The sequence below is a fragment of the Scyliorhinus torazame genome, chromosome 4, assembly GCF_047496885.1.
Source record: "Scyliorhinus torazame isolate Kashiwa2021f chromosome 4, sScyTor2.1, whole genome shotgun sequence".
NCBI classification, from domain to species: domain Eukaryota; kingdom Metazoa; phylum Chordata; class Chondrichthyes; order Carcharhiniformes; family Scyliorhinidae; genus Scyliorhinus; species Scyliorhinus torazame.
In genome coordinates, this window is record NC_092710.1 from 113,269,632 (window position 1) to 113,290,171 (window position 20,540).

At 49.2% G+C, this 20,540-nt stretch overlaps 1 protein-coding gene across 2 annotated transcripts in view; it reads right to left on the reverse strand.

Moving 5' to 3' along the window:
• Positions 1-203: 203 nt before the first annotated feature.
• arid4b (AT-rich interaction domain 4B) overlaps positions 204-20,540 on the reverse strand; it is a 285,409-nt gene continuing 265,072 nt past the window's right edge. For both annotated transcript variants that reach the window (XM_072498497.1, XM_072498496.1), the window contains 3 exons: positions 6,517-6,744; positions 3,960-4,106; positions 204-2,325 (listed from right to left, as the gene is read on the reverse strand). In XM_072498497.1, coding sequence (XP_072354598.1) covers positions 2,189-2,325; positions 3,960-4,106; positions 6,517-6,744 — 512 coding nt within the window. In that variant the 3' untranslated portion in view covers positions 204-2,188. The remainder of the gene's footprint in view (positions 2,326-3,959; positions 4,107-6,516; positions 6,745-20,540) is intronic.

A 20,540-nucleotide genomic window follows, 5' to 3' on the forward strand; every position in this document is an offset into this window, starting at 1 on the left:
TTAATTTTAAATTTTCCCTCCATATTCTTTGAATACTTTATGGATATACTACAAATGGACCGCGAGGGAGTAAAGGCTGTTTGACTGGGCAGGAATGTTGGAGATGGGAGTAGGAATTGTGATGCTTGTTTCAGTGACACCCTCCCTGAATAAATTGTGGGAACAGTTGTACAAGCCAAACAGTGACATGGTAACTATTAAAACCCATTTACTCAACACATTTATTGAGCTAAAACAAAAAAGTTTTGGTGTGCTGGAAAGAAAACATGTTCACAAACTATGGCATTTTATTTCAAATGGAAGCCTTTGAATTTGCTTACTTTTTTCTTTACAATAAATTACATAATTTCCAACCTTGTTTGGAATCTAATAAATATTATATAACTTTCAATAAGTTCTTTTTAAAGTACATTGAGCTGTCAAACAAAGGTCCCACAGTCATGTACAGGGTCAAAATTTTCTGTAACCATTGTCAAAAATTATTTTAAAGAGCACAAGCTACACAGACCAAACAAATAGGTTTTTCCTACAAAGATCTTGTGTTAATTGAGAGGCGAATGAAACTCAACAGCTACAAACATAAAACCATCTGGCAGCTCTTGTGAAGAGACGTGCACCCTCTCTCACACTTTTTGATACCTTTTAAAAAAGATAGAAAGCAACATGCTAACTTTGAATCGAGATACACCAAAATTACCATAAAAACAGTGAAACACTCTGTACAGAGACATGCAGTGCATCAACAGCACTGCTCTTTAAATACAATTTCAAGGGAGGGGTGGGGGATGGGGTGTTCTAAATATACAAAAGGCTTTAGAAAAAGTAATGGGAATCACATGTATCGGACAAATAACAGACTCATTGTTACATACAACATAAAAATCTGGGCAAAAGGTTTTGTTCTGTTTATTCCAGGGCGTGGCCGTGTACTGTGTATCTTGATTTCAAATCCACCAATGCCACCTCAACAATCACAGCAGATCTCAAAAGGGCACGGGTTGGCAGTCGCCACACAGCCTGGATGTGACTGAAGGCTGCTTCTGACCTGCCTCACTAATCATAAAACGGAGCATTGGAAACCAATTTATTTTATATGCTTTCAGGAAAAAAAAAATCTCCTTTAATTTACAAGGAAGAAAGAAAACCCCCACAAAAATAGAACTTGTCATTATTTCCCTAGAATAAATATATCTTTTAGGCTGGCAAGTACAATGTTCATTTTACACAGATTGTTTTTAAAGGTTTTTTTTTTTTACAGGTTTTGTTAGCTATTTTCTCTCTTTTTTTGACGAAATGTTCTGTATCAAAATTAAAGAAAAAATATCAATGACTTTATATAAAAATGACAAAATAGGTTTCCTCTCCAACTTAACACGTCAGGGAAAACTCACAGTAACCTTTCCCCTAGATCCGAACCTGTAAACACAAGGCAGTAATCAGGAAGGAATCTCGTATGCATTTTGGTTACACATTGAAGGCCGATGCCAAAAGCACTCTGTTCCAGCACTCACTGCCCGCTGTAGTCTTTGAATTACCTGTGCTTGTGTTACACAAAATAATGCTGCAAGCAATCTCTTTTTTTTGTTGTTGTTTAAAAACATTAAAATTCATTTAAGAAACAGCAAGCTTGTGCGATAAAAGAGAACTAAATCAACACTAGAGATCGTCAAATGGTCCGCCTTCAAATGGAAAAGGGGAGGGAAAAGGTTCAAGCCCACAAGTACGCTGCCGGAGCTGGTTAAAATCTGCCCAGTGAAATGGTGCGCCACGTACAAAATCTTCAGGCAAGGAACATATAGAGGCGGAAGACCCTTTCTGCCCCTCCTCCTCTCCTCCCTCCCCCCCTCAACCACCCCCCAAATAAAAATAATAATGGTAAGGCCCACCCATCAACAGTTGCACGATTCCCAGACAGACTGCAATTGGTTATTGCTCCGACAGAACACTTCATTGTACTTCTTCATCTTCATGAAAGTGCACTTAAGTGCTACGTTAGTTTTGCTGAGAAGTAGTTTTTCTTGTGGAGTATAATGCTAGCTGAATTGTTTTTTTTCCATTTCATATTTTTTCTTTGTGCCTCTATCCAGCGTCTCTTTTTAAAAAAAAATAATTAAAATAATAATAAAAATTAAAATACAAGTAGCCCCGGGAGCCGTTTAAGTGCACTGTGCGTTGGGAGGTCCTTTCATCACCTACATTCCACCGACAGCCCATTCTGTGACGAGTTGGATACGGATGGGTCAGCCAGTGTTAGCATGACAGCAGCTGTGATGGAGCTGGATGAAGGTGAGGAAGAAGAAGAGGCTGTTGTCACAGAGGCATTTGCTGTGGATAACAAAAAAAGAGAAAAATGAAACGGTTGGGAAAATTTCCAAATGAAATTAAAAACATCAGCTGGAATGAAAATAGTTGCATTTATACCATGCCCTTTATGAGCTCAGGACATCACAAAATGTTTTGCAGCCAAGGAAGTACTTCTCTAGTCATTGATGATTGATGTAATGTAGGAAACACAGTAGCCAATTTGTACACATCCAGCTCCTATAAACAGGCATTGTGTTAATGGCCAGACAATCTGTTTCAGTAGTGTTGGTAGAAGGATAAATACAGGACAGAATTAGTTCCGGGATCTTGTACATGCTCGAGAGGGTAGACAACCCCAGGAAATGTTGAGGGAGCGCTGCACTACTCAAGGTGCTGTCTTTTGGATGAGATGTTAAACAGAGGTTCCCTCTGCCAGTGGGTGGATGGAAGGATTTCACAGTACTATTTTTGAAGAGCAGAGGAGTAATCTCTGGTGTCCTGGCCAATACCCATCTCTCTACCAACATCACTAAGAAACAGATGAGCAATGTAAATTTTTTTTCTCCCTTATCAGGTCCCTGTTTCACTGATCCTCACTAGGGCACACAGAGATCCAGTTCCCTCTCGCTGGCAATCCTTGGGGCCATCTCCCAGTGTTCCCATTTCCGCTTCTGGCTTCGTTATTCTTTGGAGTTTACTGTAACCATGGGGGATCACGCAGCTCTCAATAAAGAGCTAGTTCTAGCGCAGGTAATATGGGTCAAATGTTTTCTTTCAGTGCTATCATTTCTGTGATTCTATTAGCAACAACAAGTTAAATTTATACAATTGGTGGAATTCTCCCATTTCTAGACCAAGTGTTGTGGCGAGGACGGGTACATGGAGTGGAACGCTGCAGCAACTATCAGGAAAACATGCCATATCATTCTCCCCCAACCTAATTAATTATGCATCCAGGTGTTTCATGCCATATTCAGTGGTGGGGCGGGCTTGGATGGTGTGCAGTCTGCCGGCCATATTGAAAAGACACCCAACACGGGTAGTGTGAGGGGGTGAATTTTGGAGGGTGTGTAAGGCTGTTTTGGCTGTTTGTTGGTTTCCGGAGGAAGCCCCAGGCATTGTTCAGATAATTCCTGACACCTGTGCACCCCGTTATATGAACGTGTTTCATGCGCTTTTTCCCACCGGCACGGCAGAGAATCTGGCGTGGGAATGGTTGGGCCTTCAATTGCATCCTATTAACAGGATGCTAATAAGGTTCATGCCAGCGTCTGGTCAGTTCTCCAACCCGCGTGTCAGGCATCAGCAGAAGATCACTGTAAAGTCACGCTGGCATGAAACCGATTTCTGGCCCTTTCACCATATTCTCCCACTGTGCCCGCCATCAAACACGCCGGTAAGGGGGCCAAGGAGAATTCTGGCCAATGTCTTTAACACAGTAAAGCATCTCACAGGAGCATAATCGGACAACATTTAACACAGTGTCACATGAAATAATAGGAGACATGTCAAACAGCTTGGTCAAAAAGGTAGGTTTTCAGCAGGAGGAAGAAGAGGGGGGTAACAAGTGCACTTTCAAATCAATCGATGCCAGTGGAATAACAGAACAAATTTTTTTAACATGCATAAGAATGCAAACGTAGTGGTGAACTTACTATCGCGGTCCTTCTTTTTCATGCGCTTTCTTCTTCTGTCGATGGAGGCCACCTCTGATTTTAGGGAGAGGTAATGTCGCCGGACTTCCTGCAGCTTCTCTTGAAGGAAAGCAATGCGTTCCACACCGTTCATATTTTCAACATCAGCTATAAAGCAGAGTTTTTAAAACAATGACTGATAATTGGATGATCTCATCAAGCTCCACTTGCTTGTAGCATGTTTTGTTTGAACGTCTTAATGTACTTCAACCTCTCAACAACAACTTACATTTATGCAACACCTTTAATGTAGTTAAAAGCATCCCAAGATGCTCCACAGGAGCATTATCATGCACAATTTGCAATCAATGAGGAGTGTCGTAAATGCAGAGAAAGGCCGGGAATTGAACCTGGGACCTTGGTGCTGTGAAGTGGCTGTGCTAACCACTGTGCTACCCTGCCGCCCAATGCATGAAATATCAAAATTGGAGGAGCACTGGAGATTACAGGGATAGGGAGAGGCAAAGCCATGGAGTGTTGAAAACAAAATTGAGAATTTTAAAATCGAAACTTTACCAGACTGGGAGCCGATGTTGGCAGCACAGTGGTTAGCACTGTTGCTTCACAGCTCCAGGGTCCCAGGTTAGATTCCCGGCTTGGGTCACTGTCTGTGCAGTGTCTGCACGTTCTCCCTATGTCTGCGTGGGTTTCCTCTGGGTGCTCCGGTTTCCCCCACAGTTCAAAGATGTTCTGGTTAGATGGATTGCCCCTTAGCGTCCAAAAAAGGTTAGGTGGGGCTACTGGGTTACCGGGATAGGGTGGAGGTGTGGGCTTCAGTAGGGTGCTCTTTACAAGGGCCGGTTTATACTTGATGAGCCTCCTTCTGCACTGTAAATTCTATGATTCTATGAATGATCAGGAAGAGGATGGGGTTTGGGTGGATCACAGTCATCACTGTTGACAGCTCATGGCAACAAAGTCCAACCTGCATCAACATCCCCTTTTCAGAGGCAAGCCTAATTGTTGGGGTCAGCAGCACCCTGTTTGGAGAGGTTGTCTTGAGTGAATACGAGTCTTCAAAACCCAGTTGCTCAGCACAGTACTATGGTGCAAACACCTGGAACTTTAAATCTGAGTTGACAGGCTACTGAAGAGATGGAGATCGAGGGAGACATAGAAAGAAGCCAGAATTCAAAACGGATTGAAAACAATTGAATGGAAATAGCAATTTATCAGAACAGTGAACAGCATTTGAAAAATAAAGATTGTGCCAAATTTTTTGTTCACATATTTTGTTCAGATAAACTGGAAAGCAAGAACAAATTTGCACTGACTCAAAAGGTGCGTTTCTATTAGAAATAAAGTCCTACTGGGATAGAAGTCACACAAATCAAGGGAGAGCCCATTTTCCAAAAGTATACCTGCTGATGTGCAGTCTACACAATGGTCAGGGGTGTTGCTCATAAAAATCTCTTATTAACATCTTATATCCATGCAATGGAAAATTTACTGTATATGGTCCATATCCTTTGGAATCTGCACTGAAAGTAATAATTGTGTCTATTTACTTTAAGTGTTTTGTATCTCCTTAACATTTGCAGTTCCTCTCTTTTTATATTTCTCTCTGCTTGTGACTGACACACAATTGCATTATTGCATGTGGACAATATGACTGCATGCAGCTCCAGGAGACCAACACTTGGTATCATAGAATTTACAGTGCAGAAGCAGGCCATTCAGCCCATCGAGTCTGTGCCGACCCTTACAAAGAGCCGACATATCTACCTTATCCCCATAACCCAGTAACCCCCACTTAACCTTTTTGGACACTAAGAGCAATTTATCATGGCCAGTCCACCTAACCTGCACATCTTTGGACTGTGTGCACCCGGAGGAAACCCATGCACCCACGGGGAGAACGTGCAGACTCCGCACAGAATGTGACCCAGCCGGGAATCGAACCTGGGACCCTCCAGCTGTGAAGCAACTGTGTTAACCACTATGTTACCGTGCTGCCCTTGTATAAGTTACTGCAGGAGATTTATCCATATACCTCAATATGTAGGGTTATGAAAGATATTCCAGCTTACTCCATTCCTGTAATTACCCAAGGTTTTGTACTATCAAACCGTCTTCCCTTGTATGGTGAGCAGCACAGGAAGTGTCTCATGCCTTCACTGGTTTCAGATTCAGCAGATGGATTGTGTCCACAATGTAGACCCATTTGTGGCTGGACAAGTTGTTAGCTTGATTCATAATCTAACCAAAATGACTGGTAAAATATGGAGGGGGTGGTGGAGCAATGCTCGACCATTATGCCCCACTGGATGCCGCAGGCCCAAGTTCCCATCTCTGTCTGCTAGGACGAAGCAGAGTGGGCCTCGGGTACTCACCTCCAGGCTCTTGGGATTGGAGGAGGTGAGAGTTCCTGCAATAGCAGACCTGATGAGAGTTACAGTTTTTGGGAGGGAAGGAAGGGTAGAAAGTTCAGTTTCCCTTGGGAAATGTAAACCGCCAACCTGGATTTTCCACCTTATTATATAACAGAAAACATTTTGTCAAATGGGGACAAACTCACCCATCTGAATACTCCATTTATAGGTTCTGGATGACCTGCTGCTGTGCTCCTGTGCAGAATCTTTCTCTCCATTCCTAGGAGACTTTCCAGGAGCCAGTACTTTGACAGTAGACATGTTCCCTGGCAGAGAATTAATGCCTGGTGGTACCATGGAGGAACTCTTTTTCACTTGTACTGATTTAACTGGATTTTCACCCCCAGACATCTCTTCACTATCGCTGCTATTGGCTGCATCGGAAGAAAAAAAGACTTGTATTTTACAACATTTTTCATGACCGCAGGACTCTACAATCAATTAAGTATTTTTGAAGTTGACTTCCGGGTGCGGCTATGCAGAGCTAAGTCGCATGTTCGGCAGCTCCCGCTTGGAATGGACTTTTGGGCTCTTTACGGGGCCCCCAACGGAATTTTTTCGACATTTCCCAGTGTGGGAAGAAGACTGCAACATTCCCCCGACAGTGTCCCCCAGGAATGGTATGTCTCTTGGTTACCAGACCCGGCAGAAACAGTAAAAGATTTGGCTGTAGCTCCAGGAAAGACAAAAACCTCTTCCAGCATGCAGGCGGGGGAAGGGCAAACACTGCCAAGAGGATTCCCTCTCGAGACTTCCGGTTGCGGCTATGCGGAGCTAAGTCGCACATTCGGCGGCTCCCGCAAAAATGGACATTTGGGCTCTTTTCAGGGCCCCCAACAGCACTTTTTCCGGTGTGGGAAGGAGTTAATAACAGCTCCCCGTCAGTATATGGCTTTAACTAGGAGCGGGGCAACAAAAATGGTGGTGGTGGACCCGAAGAAGGGAGGGAAGAAGGACAAAATGGCGGCGGGCGGAAACCAGGCAGCGTGGAGGCAACAGGAGGGTATCCAGCGCTGCCTCAGAGAGATTAAAACGGATCTGCTAGAGGCGATGAAGGCTTCTATTGATAAGCTGCTGGAGACACAGACGGCCCAGGGGGTGGCGATCCGAGAGGCTCGACAAAAGATCTCTGACAATCAGGACGAGATCTTAGGCCTGGCGGTAAAGGTGGAGGCGCACGAGGTGCTCCACAAGAAATGGCAGGAGCGATTTGAGGGGATGGAGAATCGGTCGAGGCGGAAGAATCTGCGGATTCTGGGCCTCCCGGAGGGGCTGGACGTGAGGGCCTATGTGGTCACCATGTTGAACTCGCTGATGGGAGCGGGGTCCTTCCAGGGGCCCCTGGAGCTGGAAGGTGCCCATAGAGTGTTGGCGAGGAGGCCCAAGGCTAACGAGCCTCCGCGAGCGGTGCTGGTGGGGTTCCATCGGTTCGTCGATCGGGAGTGTGTGCTCAGGTGGGCCAAGAAGGAGAGGAGCAGCAGGTGGGAGAACACGGAGGTTCGGATATATCAGGACTGGAGTGCGGAGGTGGCGAAGAGGAGGGCCGGGTACAATTGAGTGAAGGCGGTGCTGCACAGGAAGGGGGTGAAGTTTGGCATGTTGCAGCTGGCGCGACTGTGGGTTACCTACAAGGACCGGCACCATTATTTTGAGTCTCCGGAAGAGGCGTGGGCCTTTGTTCAGGGCAAGAAGCTGGACACAGACTGAGGGTCGGGATGGGCGATTGGGAACTGCGGTGGATATGTTATGCCTATTTTATGTTCCGGGGGGGGGGCCTTTGCATTGTTTTGGGTTTCTTTTTCTCAGTGTTTTTCTCTTTTGGGTTGGGGAGGGTGGATGGGGCGGGTTGGGCACTGTTTTGGTTGGTGGCGGGCCTGGTAGGTGGAGAGCATGGGCTTTTTTCCCGCGCCGAAGACTGGGGGGAGAGGCGGGGCCGGGGCGGGGGTATGCCGCTGTGGGGAACAGGCCGGGTGTGGGCGCGTGGCTGGCCGAGGAGGGGGGGTCATGGCTAGTCGGCGGGGGAGGGGGGCGGGTAGCCCCCTGATCCGGCTGATAACCTGGAATGTAAGGGGACTGAATGGGCCGGTTAAGCGGGCCCGCGTGTTCGCGCACCCGAAGGGGCTCAAGGCGGATGTGGTTATGCTCTGTAGTCACTTAAAATGGCCAACTCCCGATTTAAAATGGCGAACTGCAAAGGCTGATGGGAAAGTCAGCCAACAGGACAAAAACGAGCAGCTGCCGGTTGGCTGTGTATTTACCTCTGGAAAGGCCAGACAAGATCGATACCAGCAACCATCAGCATAACAAAACACCAGCCATCTGCATATTAATGAGCAATCCCCGGGAACAATGAGCAACATTTAGACACACAAAGCAAAACCAGACTCTTCGGCGCCAGCAGAAGCCGACACAAAAGGAGGTGAACGACCACCACAAGACCGGCCATCGATCAGGGAACCGCTCCAGCATTGGAAAAAATCGAACCAAGCGATTGGGACAAAGTCCAATCACCTGGGACCAGGTACAGGGTCCGCCCCGAAAGGCGGGAAGCCCCTGGGGACTATAAGAATTGAGCCCCAAGTTCAAGGCGCTCTCTCTTCCAGCTCTTCTTCTTCAGCTCGCTTCCAGCTCTTGTCACTCTTCAGCAGCCGACCGAACCTGTAAGTCTTACTTCAACGCTCGCTACTAGATAGGTGCTCCTAGCTACCAATCCGTACCAACTTTGAATCCCGCAGGCTCAGAACCCGAACGAAAGGTCATTTGTTTCCCTGACCTGGTGGGCCAGTTCCAAGTTAAGTATAGGCCTGTTAGTTAGATAAGTAGCTTAGACGTAGAATTTATGCATGAGTAGTGATTACTGTGTATAATAAACGTGCTTTGATTTAAATCTTACTAATCGGTGTATTGGATTATTGATCATTACTCGGACTTGAACCACGTGGCGGTATCATAAAGATACCTGGCGACTCAAGAGCAAAGGTGATAAAACAGAGCAATTAAACTAAGGCAAAGTTAGCAACAGCTCCAGGAGACACACCTGAAGGTGGCAGACCAGGTAAGACCGAGGAAAGGGTGGGTAGGTCAGGTGTTTCACTCGGGGCTAGAGGCCAAAAACCGAGGGGTGGCGATGTTGGTGGGAAAGAAGGTGCCATTCGAGGCGTCGAGCATTGTGGCAGATAATGGCAGTAGGTACATAATGGTAAGTGGTAAGTTGCAGGGAGAGAGGGTGGCACTGGTCAATGTGTATGCTCCAAACTGGGACGATGCGGGTTTTTATGCGGCATATGTTGGGTCGGATCCCAGACTTGGAAGTGGGAGGCCTGATAATAGGGGGAGACTTTAACACGGTGCTGGATCCGGCACTGGATCGCTCCAGGTCCAGGACGGGTAGAAAGCCGGCGGCGGCTAGAATGCTGAGGGGATTTATGGACCAAATGGGAGGGGTGGACCCTTGGAGATTTGGAAGGCCGGGGGCAAGGGAATTTTCATTCTTCTCACATGTCCATAAGGCTTATTCCCAAATCGACTTTTTCATTTTGAGTAGGGCACTGATAGCGAGAGAGAGGATACCGAGTATTCGGCAATAGCCATTTCGGACCACGCCCCGCATTGGGTGCACTTGGAGATGGGGGAGGAGAGGGACCAGCACCCGCTGTGACGCTTGGAGGTGGGGCTGTTGGCGGACGAGGAGGTGAGCGAGCGGGTCCAAGGAAGTATAGAGAGGTACTTGGAGACCAACGACAACGGGGAGGTCCGAGTGGGGATGGTATGGGAGGCACTGAAGGCGGTGGTGAGAGCTGATCTCCATTAGGGCCCACAAGGAGCGGAGGGAGCGGGGAGAGAGGGAGAGGCTGGTGGGGGAGATGGGGAGGGTAGACAGGAGGTATGCGGAAAAGCCTGAGGAAGGATTGTTGAGGAAGAGGCGCAGCCTCCAGGCCGAATTCGACCTGGTGACCACCAGGAAGGCGGAGGTGCAGTGGAGGAAGGCCCACGGAGCGGTCTACGAGTATGGGGAAAAGGCAAGCCGGATGCTGGCGCATCAGCTTCGGAAGCGGGACGCAGCTAGGGAGATCGGGAATTAAGGACAGGGGAGGGAGCGTGGTGCGGAGTGGGGTTGGCATCAACGGGGTCTTCAGGGACTTTTACGAGGAATTGTACCGATCCGAGCCCCCACGGGAGGAGGGAGGGATGGGCCGTTTCCTGGACCAATTGAGGTTTCCAAAAGTGGAAGAGGGACTGGTGGCGTGATTGGGGGCCCCGATTGGGCTGGAGGAGCTGATCAAAGGGATAGGAAGCATGCAGGCGGAGAAGGTACCGGGACCAGACGGTTTCTCGGTCGAGTTCTATAAAAAATATATGGACCTGTTGGGCCCGCTGTTAGGACCTTTAATGAGGCAAGGGAGGGGGGGGCTTTACCCCCGACGATGTCCCGGGCACTGATCTCCTTGATCCTGAAGTAGGACAAGGATCCCCTGCAATGTAGGTCTTACAGACCGATTTCCTTGCTAAATGTAGATGCCAAGGTGCTGGCGAAGGTCTTAGCCACGAGGATTGAGGATTGTGTGCCGCAGATCCATGAAGACCAGACAGGGTTTGTGAAGGGGAGGCAGTTGAACGCGAATGTGCGGAGGCTTTTGAATGTTATCATGATGCCGGCGAGGGAGGGGGAGGCGGAGATAGTGGTGGCGATGGGCGCTGAGAAAGCCTTCGATAGGGTAGAGTGGGGGTACCTGTGGGAGGTGCTGAAGAGGTTCGGGTTTGGGGAGGGGTTTGTTAGGTGGGTTAGGCTGTTGTATGAGGTCACGATGGCAAGTGTGGCCACAAATAGGAGGAGGTCCGAGTACTTTCGGTTGCACCGAGGGACGAGACAGGGGTCCCCCCTGCTCTTCGCACTGGCGATTGAACCCCTGGCTATGGCACTGAGAGAGTCGAGGAACTGGAGGGGGTTGGTGCGGGGTGGGGAGGAGCATAGGGTGTCGCTTTATGCGGACGACCTGCTGCTGTATGTGGTGGACCCGGTGGGAGGAATGCCAGAGGTAATGAGGATCCTTAGGGAATTATCGGGGTACAAGCTCAATATGGGGAAGAGTGAGCTGTTCGTAGTTCAGCTAGGGGACCAGGAGAGGGGATTGGCGAGCTCCCACTAAAAAGGACGGAGAGGAGCTTCAGATATTTGGGGGTCCAGGTGGCCAGGAGCTGGGGGACCCTGCATAGACTTAATTTCACGAGGCTGGTGGAGCAAATGGAGGAGGGGTTCAAGAGGTGGGATGCGTTGCCACTGTCCTTGGCGGGTAGGGTGCAGTCAATCAAAATGACGGTGCTCCCAAGGTTTTTGTTCCTGTTCCAGTGCCTCCCCGTGTTTATCCCGAAGGCTTTTTTCAGGCGGGTTAACAGGAGTATAATGGGGTTTGGGTGGGCGCGAGGGACTCAGAGGGTGAGAAGGGTGTTCCTGGAGCGGAGTAGATAGGGGGGGGCTGCCCAACCTCTGTGGGTACTACTGGGCCGCCAATGTGACGATGGTGCGTAAGTGGGTGATGGAGGGGGAGGGGGCTGCATGGCAGAGGCTGGAGACGGCGTCCTGTGTGGGTACGAGTCTGGGGGCGCTGGCAACGGCACCGCTGCCGCTCCCAAGCGTATACCACGAGCCCGGTGGCGGCCCTCAGAATTTGGGGGCAGTGGAGGCGGCATAGGGGGGAAGTTGGGGCCTCGGCGTGGACCCCATTACGGGGGAACCACCGGTTCGCCCCAGGAAGAACAGGTGGAGGGTTTTCGGGATGGCACAGGGCAGGGATACGAAAGTTGGGGGACCTGTTTGTGGACGGGAAGTTCGCGTGCTTGGGTGAGCTGGAGGAGAAGTACGGCCTCCCCCCGGGGAACACCTTCAGGTACATACAGGTAAGGGCGTTTGCCAGATGGCAGGTGGTGGAATTCCCGCGGCTACTGCCACACAGTACAGGACAGGGTGCTCTCGGGGGGGGGGGGGGGGGGGAGGGGAGAAGAGTTGGGAAGCTCTCGGAAACTTACCAGGTGATGCAGGAGGAAGAGGAGGCCCCGGTGGTGGAGTTCAAAGGTAAGTTGGAGGAGGAGTTGGGAGAGGAGATCGAAGAGGGGACGTGGGCAGATGCCCTAGGGAGGGTGAACTCTTCCTCTTTGTGCGCGAGGCTCAGCCTCATACAGTTTAAGGTGCTGCACAGGGCACAAATGACTGGGACAAGGATGAGCCAGTCCTTTGGGGGTGAGGACAGGTGTGTTAGGTGCTCAGGGAGCCCAGCAAATCACACCCACATGTTCTGGGCATGCCCAGCGCTGGAGGAATGTTGGAAGGGTATAGCGAGGACGGTGTCGAGGGTGGTAGGATCCAGGGTCAAACCGGGCTGGGGGCTCGCAATATTTAGGGGAGCCGGGAGTGCAGGGGGCGAAAGAGGCCGGAATTCTGGCCTTTGCGTCCCTGGTAGCCCGGCAAAGGATTCTCCTTCTGTGGAAAGATGAGAGGCCACCAAGCGTGGAATCCTGGATCAGCGATATGGCAGGGTTCATTAAATTGGAGAGGGTGAAATTCGCCTTGAGAGGGTCGGTACAAGGGTTCTTTAGGCGGTGGCAACCGTTCTTAGACTTTCTGGCAGAAGGATTGACATTGGTCAATGGCAGCAGCAGCTCAGGGGGGGTTACTTTAATTTGTTTATGTTATTTACACTGGAGGGTCTGAGGGGGTGTATACACCTGTTGTGTTAAGTCGGGGTGTTAATGTTAATTTATTATTTATGTACAGGGGGGAGGGGTTTGAGGGGTTGCTTTTTTAGATTGTGTTTTGTACTTAACCCTGTTGGGTTCTTTTTTCTTTCTCATTTTGTTGTTGATATTTTATGAAAACCTTTAATAAAAATAATTTTTAAAAAAAAAAAGTATTTTTGAAGTTTAATCAAAGAAATAAGCAGCTAATTTGCACACAGCAAGATCCAGGAAACAGCAATGTGACAACGACCAAATCATTTCTATTTCAGTGATGTTAATTGAGGGATAAATATTGGAAAGTTCACTAGGGAGAACTCCTTTGCTCTTCTTCAAAATAATGACTGTGGGAATCTTCATATCCATCTGATGACAGGCAGGGTCTCATTTAACACCGCATCTGAAAGATGACACCTCCAACAGTGCAGCACCTCCTCACTATTGGGAATGTTGGGACTTCCGGTGTTGGTGATGTGCTGAGTAGTCGCACATCAGGTGGCTCTCCTCCAGAATACAACCAAATAGGCACTTTTAATCAAAATGAGCCTGAAAAATTGGACTTATTTCACCCACAAATAAGAAAGGGAGAGAATAGGTACAACGTGCCAGCGAATGGGAGCTCGAGAGGCCACAGAGAAGATAGAAGCAGAGGAAAAGGCCAAGACCAGCGGGTGAGAGTTGGCGGACCCACGAGATCCCCGGCCATCCAGAGGAGAGGGAGACCGACGACCTGACCAACGCCACCTCCACCCCGGAGATGGATGGAAGATATTCCTGATGAAGGAATTGATGGCGATGAGAGCGGCGATTTAAGTGGAGATCAAGGTGGGCAGTCAAGGTGGCAGTGACAGAGGCATTGGTCACCATGCAGACGGTGATAGATGGAATGGGGAAGAAACTGGAAGCTCAGGAGAAGGCGATTCTAGAGCTGGAAAAGGCATTGAGGGGCCAGAGTGACAAGATTGTCGTTCTGGTGGCCAAAATTAGAAGATTGTGGCAACCTAGGGGAGCCAGAAGGGGAAGGTTGAGGACCAGGTGAATTAGTCTCGACCAAAGATATCCGCATCGTGGGCCTGCCAGACGGGATCGAGGGTAGGGACCCGACGGACTATGTGGCTCAGATGCTTGACTACCTAGTCGGGAGGGACAGTTTCCCCAAACCACCAGAGATCGACAGGGCACACAGATCGCTCTGACCGAAGCCCAAGGCGGGGGAACAGCCAAGAGCAATAATTGCCAAATTACATCGCTAACAGGAGACGATCCTGTGGTAGGCAAGGCAGACAAAGGCGAGCAGCTAAGAAGGACATAGAATACGAGTCAATCAGGACATTGGGGCAGACCTGGCAACGCACAGGGCCGAGGTCAAGCAGGTGAAATCAGTCCTGTATAAAAGCGGAATTTGGAATGGTGTTCCCAGCCAGGCTCTGGGTCACGTTCGAAAACTAGGAACATTATTTCAACACCTCGGCAGAGGCGGTCGAGTTGGTACAGACGAATGGTCTGGACAAGGGGCAGACAAGGCAGCGTTGAGGACGAAGCAGAGGAGGAAAAAGGGAAAAAGAACTGCAACCAAAAGAGAAAATGCTGGAAAATTTCAGCAGATCTGGCTGCATCTGTAAGGAGAGAAAAGAGCTAATGTTGAGTCCAGATGACCCTTTGTCAAAGCTACCTAACATTTCGAGTCAAAATGCCCCTTTGTCAAAGCTACGTTATGGTCAGTGGTGCCCTAGACGGGGCACTGGTAGTCCTAGTACCCACCTAACTGGGATGACATGAATTTCAAAAGAAGACCATGGTGGAAATCCCGGACATCGCCACACATCGACTGATATGGGGGGGGGCGTGGTTTAACTGTGTACCGATTGACGGACCGCTCAAATCCCAGAACAGGGAAAAAGACAGGCATGGCTAGGGAACTGGGAGCATTCATGGAGCAGATGGGGGTGGTGGACCCATGGCAGTTCCTACATTCCGGTGAGAGGGGATTCTCGGTCTTCTCACCAGTACAAGGCATATACCCATATCGACTTCTTTGTAGTGAGGAATCGGTGCTTCCAGAAATAGGAAGAACGGAATACTCCGCGATAGTCATCTCCGACCATGCTCCACATTATATGGATGTGAGGTTGGAGACGGGCCATACCCAAGGCCCATGTGGAGGTTGGACACGGACCTCTTGGCCGATAAGGTCTTCTGCCAGAAAACATGACAGGCCATAGGTGAGTGCACCACTAACACCAGAATGGGGAAGTCTCACCTTCAATGTTCTGGGAGGCACTGAAGGCGGTGATTAGGGGAGAGATTATAGCCCACAAAGCACATAGGTACAGGGAAGAGAGGATGGCTAGGCAGCAACTGATCGTCTCCATCCTGGAGGTCGATACTCCGAGGCCCCGCCCATAGAGCTTCTGGCGGAGAGGAAAGAGCTACAGGTGGACTTTAGCCTGCTATCCACCAGGAAAGCAGTGCACCAACCCCGCTAGGCATGGGGGACCTTTTATGAGCACGGAGAAAAGGCTGGCCGCCTGCTGGCTCACCAGCTGAGAAAGCAGGCAGGCAGGCACAAGGCAAATAGCCCAGGTAAAGGACACCAGAGGTGGACTGGTAACTGAACCAAAAAAAGGTCAACCAAGAATTTGAGGCCTTCTACCAGGGATTGTACATCGCCGAGCCCCTGAAGGGGACGGGAGGATGAAACAGTTCCTCGACGGACTGAACATGCCAGTCGTGGGTCAATAGACGGAGGGAGCTAGAAGCACAATTAAGACTGGGGAGGTCATGGAGAGAATCAGCTCCATGTAGGTGGGAAAGGCTCCGGGACCTGACGGGTTCCTGGCGGACCTCTATAAAAGATTTGCACCAGCTCTTGCCTCATGCCCACAGGAGATGTTCGCAGACTCACTAGCAAGGGGCACTTTGCTGCCTACACTACACAGGCCACCATATTGCTGATACTCAAAAAAGACAAAGACCCGATGGAATGTGGATCGTACAGACCCATTTCGCTGCTTAAAGTAGATGCGAAAGTCCTGGCCAAGAGACTGGAAAACTGCGAAGCAGAGGTGGTTGAAGAGGGCCAGACATGCTTTGTCAAGGGTAGGCAGTTAACTGCTAACATCAGACGGCTGCTGAATGTGATACTGACCCCATCCAGGAGAGAGCACTAGAGGTGATTGTCTCCCTGGATGCAGAAAATGCCTTTGACAGAGTCGAATGGAAGTACCTCACAGAGGTACTGGAGCAGTTTGGGCTCGGGATGGGGTTCACCTCGTGGGTGAAATTCCTGTACAACGCCCCCAAGGCGAGTTTTCGGACCAACACTACCAGATCCGAATACTTCCAGTTGCACAGAGGCACAAGGCAGGGATGCCCGTTGTCCCCGCTCTTGTTCGCTCTGGCAATTGAACCCCTGACGATCGCCCTGCTGGACGTGAGAGGCTGGAAGGACATCCGAAGAGGAGGCAGAGAGCACAGAGTCTCACTCTATGCGGATGAACTGTTCCTAACATCTCGGACCCGCAAAATGGCTTGAAAGAAATCATGAAACTCCTGGAAGAGTTTGGGGCCTTCTCGGGCTCCAAACTCAACCTGGGCAAAGGTGAGGTATTCCCGGTGAACTTGAACAGGGGAGGGACGGAGCTGGTGGGTCTACCATTTAAACTAGCCCAAAGCAAATTCTGCTAACTGGGGACTCAGACAGCCCACGACTGGACACGGATCCACAAGTGGAATCTGACCAGTCTGGCAGAGGAAGTTAAAAAAGACCTACAGATGGGCTTTTCCTGGCAGGGAGGGTGCAGATGATCAAGGTGAACGTACTGCCAAGGTTCCTCTTCCTGTTTAGATCCATACCAATCTTCATCCCCAAGGCCTTTTTCCAAATAGATAAAATGATTATGGCATTTGTTTGGGGAGGGGAAGAATCAGAGAGTCCCCAAGACTACACTGCACTAGAGAAGGAGCATGCACGGCCTGGCCCTTCCAAACTTGCAATAGTACCACTGAGCAACCACAGCCGAGAGAGTGAGGGGGAAGGGTAAGAGAGCCGAGCAAGCAATGGGTGAAAATGGAAGAGTCCTCCTGCATGGGAACGACGCTCCGAGTCCTAGCCACAACAGCGCTCCCATCCCCTCTGGCAAAGTACACGTCCAGCCGTGGTGGTAGCAACGCTAAAAACTTGGAAGCAGATGAGACAAGAATTCAACTTAATCGAGGTGTCCACCATGGCCCTCATCTGCGGTAACCACAAATTCCCACCAGCCATGCTAGACACCACCGTTAAGAGATGGAGACAGGACAGGGGGCACTAGTGATTAGGGACTTCTACACTGGGGATAGACTTACAACCTTGGGCGAGCTGACGGAGAGACTGGAGCTAACGAACGGACAGGAGCCCCAACATTTACAAATCAAAAACCTTCTCCGCAAGGAGACGACGAGATACCCTAGGGCCCTGAGAGACAATGCTGGAGGAACTGTTGGACGCGGACAGTATGGAAAAAGGGAATGACTTTTAGAAAGGGCGAGAACACCACTAGATAGAACAAAACAAATGGGAAGATGAAATAGGGATGGAGGTAGGGTGGGGACTCTGGAGCGAAACACTAAGTAGGGCCAACGCCACCTCCTCCTGTGCAAGGCTAAGCCTCATGCAGTTTAAAGTGGTGCACAGAGCGCACCTGACCAGAACCCGAATGAGCAGATACTCCCCAGAGGTGGAAGACAGTGTGAACGGTGCCAGGGAGGCCCAGCCAACCACACCCACATGTGCTGGGCCTGCCCCAGACTTGTCGGGTTCCGGACTGCCTTCTTCACAGTGATGTCCAAGGTTGTGGAGTGAAGGTGGAGCTGTGTCCGAGAGTGGCAGTCTTTGGGGTGCCGGACCAGCCAGAACTTCATATGGGGAAGAGGGTTGATGCCCTTGCTTTTTCTTCCTTCATGGCCCACCAGAGAATCCCGCTTGGCTGGCGATCAGCAGCACCACCCACAGCTGCGGACTGGCTGGCAGACCTGTTGGAACTTTTCCATCTGGAGAATATCAAATACACCATCTGAGGGTGGGACAAGAGCTTCCACAAAGCGGGGGGTGCTATTCATCAGTCTGTTCCAAGACTTATTCGAGACTAATAGCAGATAGGAAGGGAGGAGGCGGGGGGGGGTGAAGAGACCAGTGGGAGCCAACAGGACCACACAAAGCAGACAGTAACAAGGGGAGGGGGCAGCAAGTGAAGAACCCAGGGAAATGTCAGGAAGGTACCATGGGAAAGAGTAAAGACGGGGCCAGAGGTTCCCCACAAAGCCATAGGGACAACAACAATAAATACAATTCGAAAGATAGACTACAACATCTACGGCGGAAGAAAGGGCCCAAGACGGAGTCCGAATAACAGAAAAGAAGAGGGGGCCGAAGAAAGAAAAAATGTACAATGTACATAATAACTGTCTCAATCACCTGCTGAATAGTGTACAAATGTACAATTCTATAAAAATATTTAACCAAAAAAAACTACTGGGAATGTTGGCTTGGACAGTGTTCAAGTCCCTGGAGAGGGCCTTGAACCTAGAATAAAGGTAGAGAGAGTCAGGCGTGCAGTTGAGTGTCAGCTGGAAGACAGTGTGAACGGTGCCAGAGAGAAAGTTGAGTGTAGGAATAAATGGGTCATTCTCAGGATGGCAGGCTCTTACTAGTGGGGCACCGCAGTGTCAATGCTGGGGCCACAGCTGTTCACAATCTATGTCAATGATTTTGATTTGGGAACCAAATGTAATCTTTTAAAATTTGCCGATGACACAGAACTAAGTGAGAATGTAAATTGTGTGGAGGATGATGCAAGGAGGCTTCAAGGGACCTTGCACAGCTAGGTGAATGAGCAAGACCTTGGCAGGTGAAATATAATGTGAATAAGTGTGTGAAGTTATCCACTTTGGCAAAACAAACATTTCTTAAATGGTGAGAGGTTGGGAAATGTTGATGTCCAAAGGGACTTGGGTGTCCTTGTTCACCAGTCACTAAAAGCAACAGGTGCAGCAAGCAATCAGGAAGGCAAATGGTATGTTGGCCTTCATCACGTAGGGATTTGAGTTCAGGAATAAATATGTCATACTGCAACTGTGCAGAGCCCCGGTGAGACTGCACCTGGAGTATTGTGCAGTTTTAGTCTACTTATCTAAGGAAGTATATACTTGACATAGAGGGAGGTTTTTTTTATTCGTCCATGGGATGTGGGGAGTCGCTGGCATTTATTGCCCATTCCGGAGGGCATTTAAGAGTCAACCACATTGCATGTAGATCTGGAGTCACATGTAGGCCAGGCAAGGACATTAGAGAACCAGGTGGGTTTTTACAACAATCGACCATGGTTTCATGGTCACCTTTAGACTTTTAATTCCAGATTTTTATTGAATTCAAATTTCACCATCTGCCATGATCTTTGGATTACTAGTCCAGCGACAATCCCACTACGCCACCGCCTCCCTGTGTGCAACCAATGTTCACCTGACTAATCCCTGGGAGACAGATTGCGGAAACTAGGCCTGTATTCTCTAGAGTTTTGAAGAATGAGAGCTGGTCCCATTGAAACTTATAAAATTCTTACAGAGTGTGACAGGGTGGACGTGGATCGGCAGATTCCCCTGGGTGTTGAGTCTAAAATTGGGGGACAAAATCTCAGACTAAGGAGTAGGTCATTTAAGACAGAGATGAGGAGGAATTTCTTCACTTAGAAAGTGGTGAATCTTTTGATTCTCTACCCAGGGGGCTGTGAAGCGTGATGATCGAGCGTTTTAAAGACAGAAATCAATAGATTTCTGGATACTAATGACATCAAGGGATATGGGGATGATGTGGGAAAGTGGCATTGAGGTAGATGATAAGCCATGATCTAACTGAATGGTGGAGTAGGCACAGGCCACTACGCATGTTTCAGGTTGTAGGTGAAGGAAATAATAATTAAAGTAAGACAGGAGTTTCCCCATCTGATCTCTATATGCAGCCCCCCATCCTGCCACCCTCCCACTGAAAGTGCCTCGGGGTGCATGGGGGCCCAAACATCTGGATTTGCTATGAAAACATAACAACTGGCAGAGCCTAGTGCTAAAGCTGATACACAATGGCCACTGGGCCATGATATCGGGCAACTGGCAGCATGCAACAACACTCTGACTCTGTAAATGGGAGACGGAAATTTATTAAAAGCAACAACGGCAATTATAAATGCTCTTTTGGAAACACACACTGGAATTTGGTACTGGAATGCCTCAGTTAAATTGGAGCTATTGAGTATGCGATTGTCTGTGTTTGTACCCCAATGCATTGTATCAAAAGAACATGAATCCCCATGGGAATTAACCCTTACAGCCCAAACCCAGAGGAGGAGGGGGAAGATAAAATAGGGCGGAAGAGTTAGCTTGTCACCCTGGGGGCGGGGGGGTCTTATAG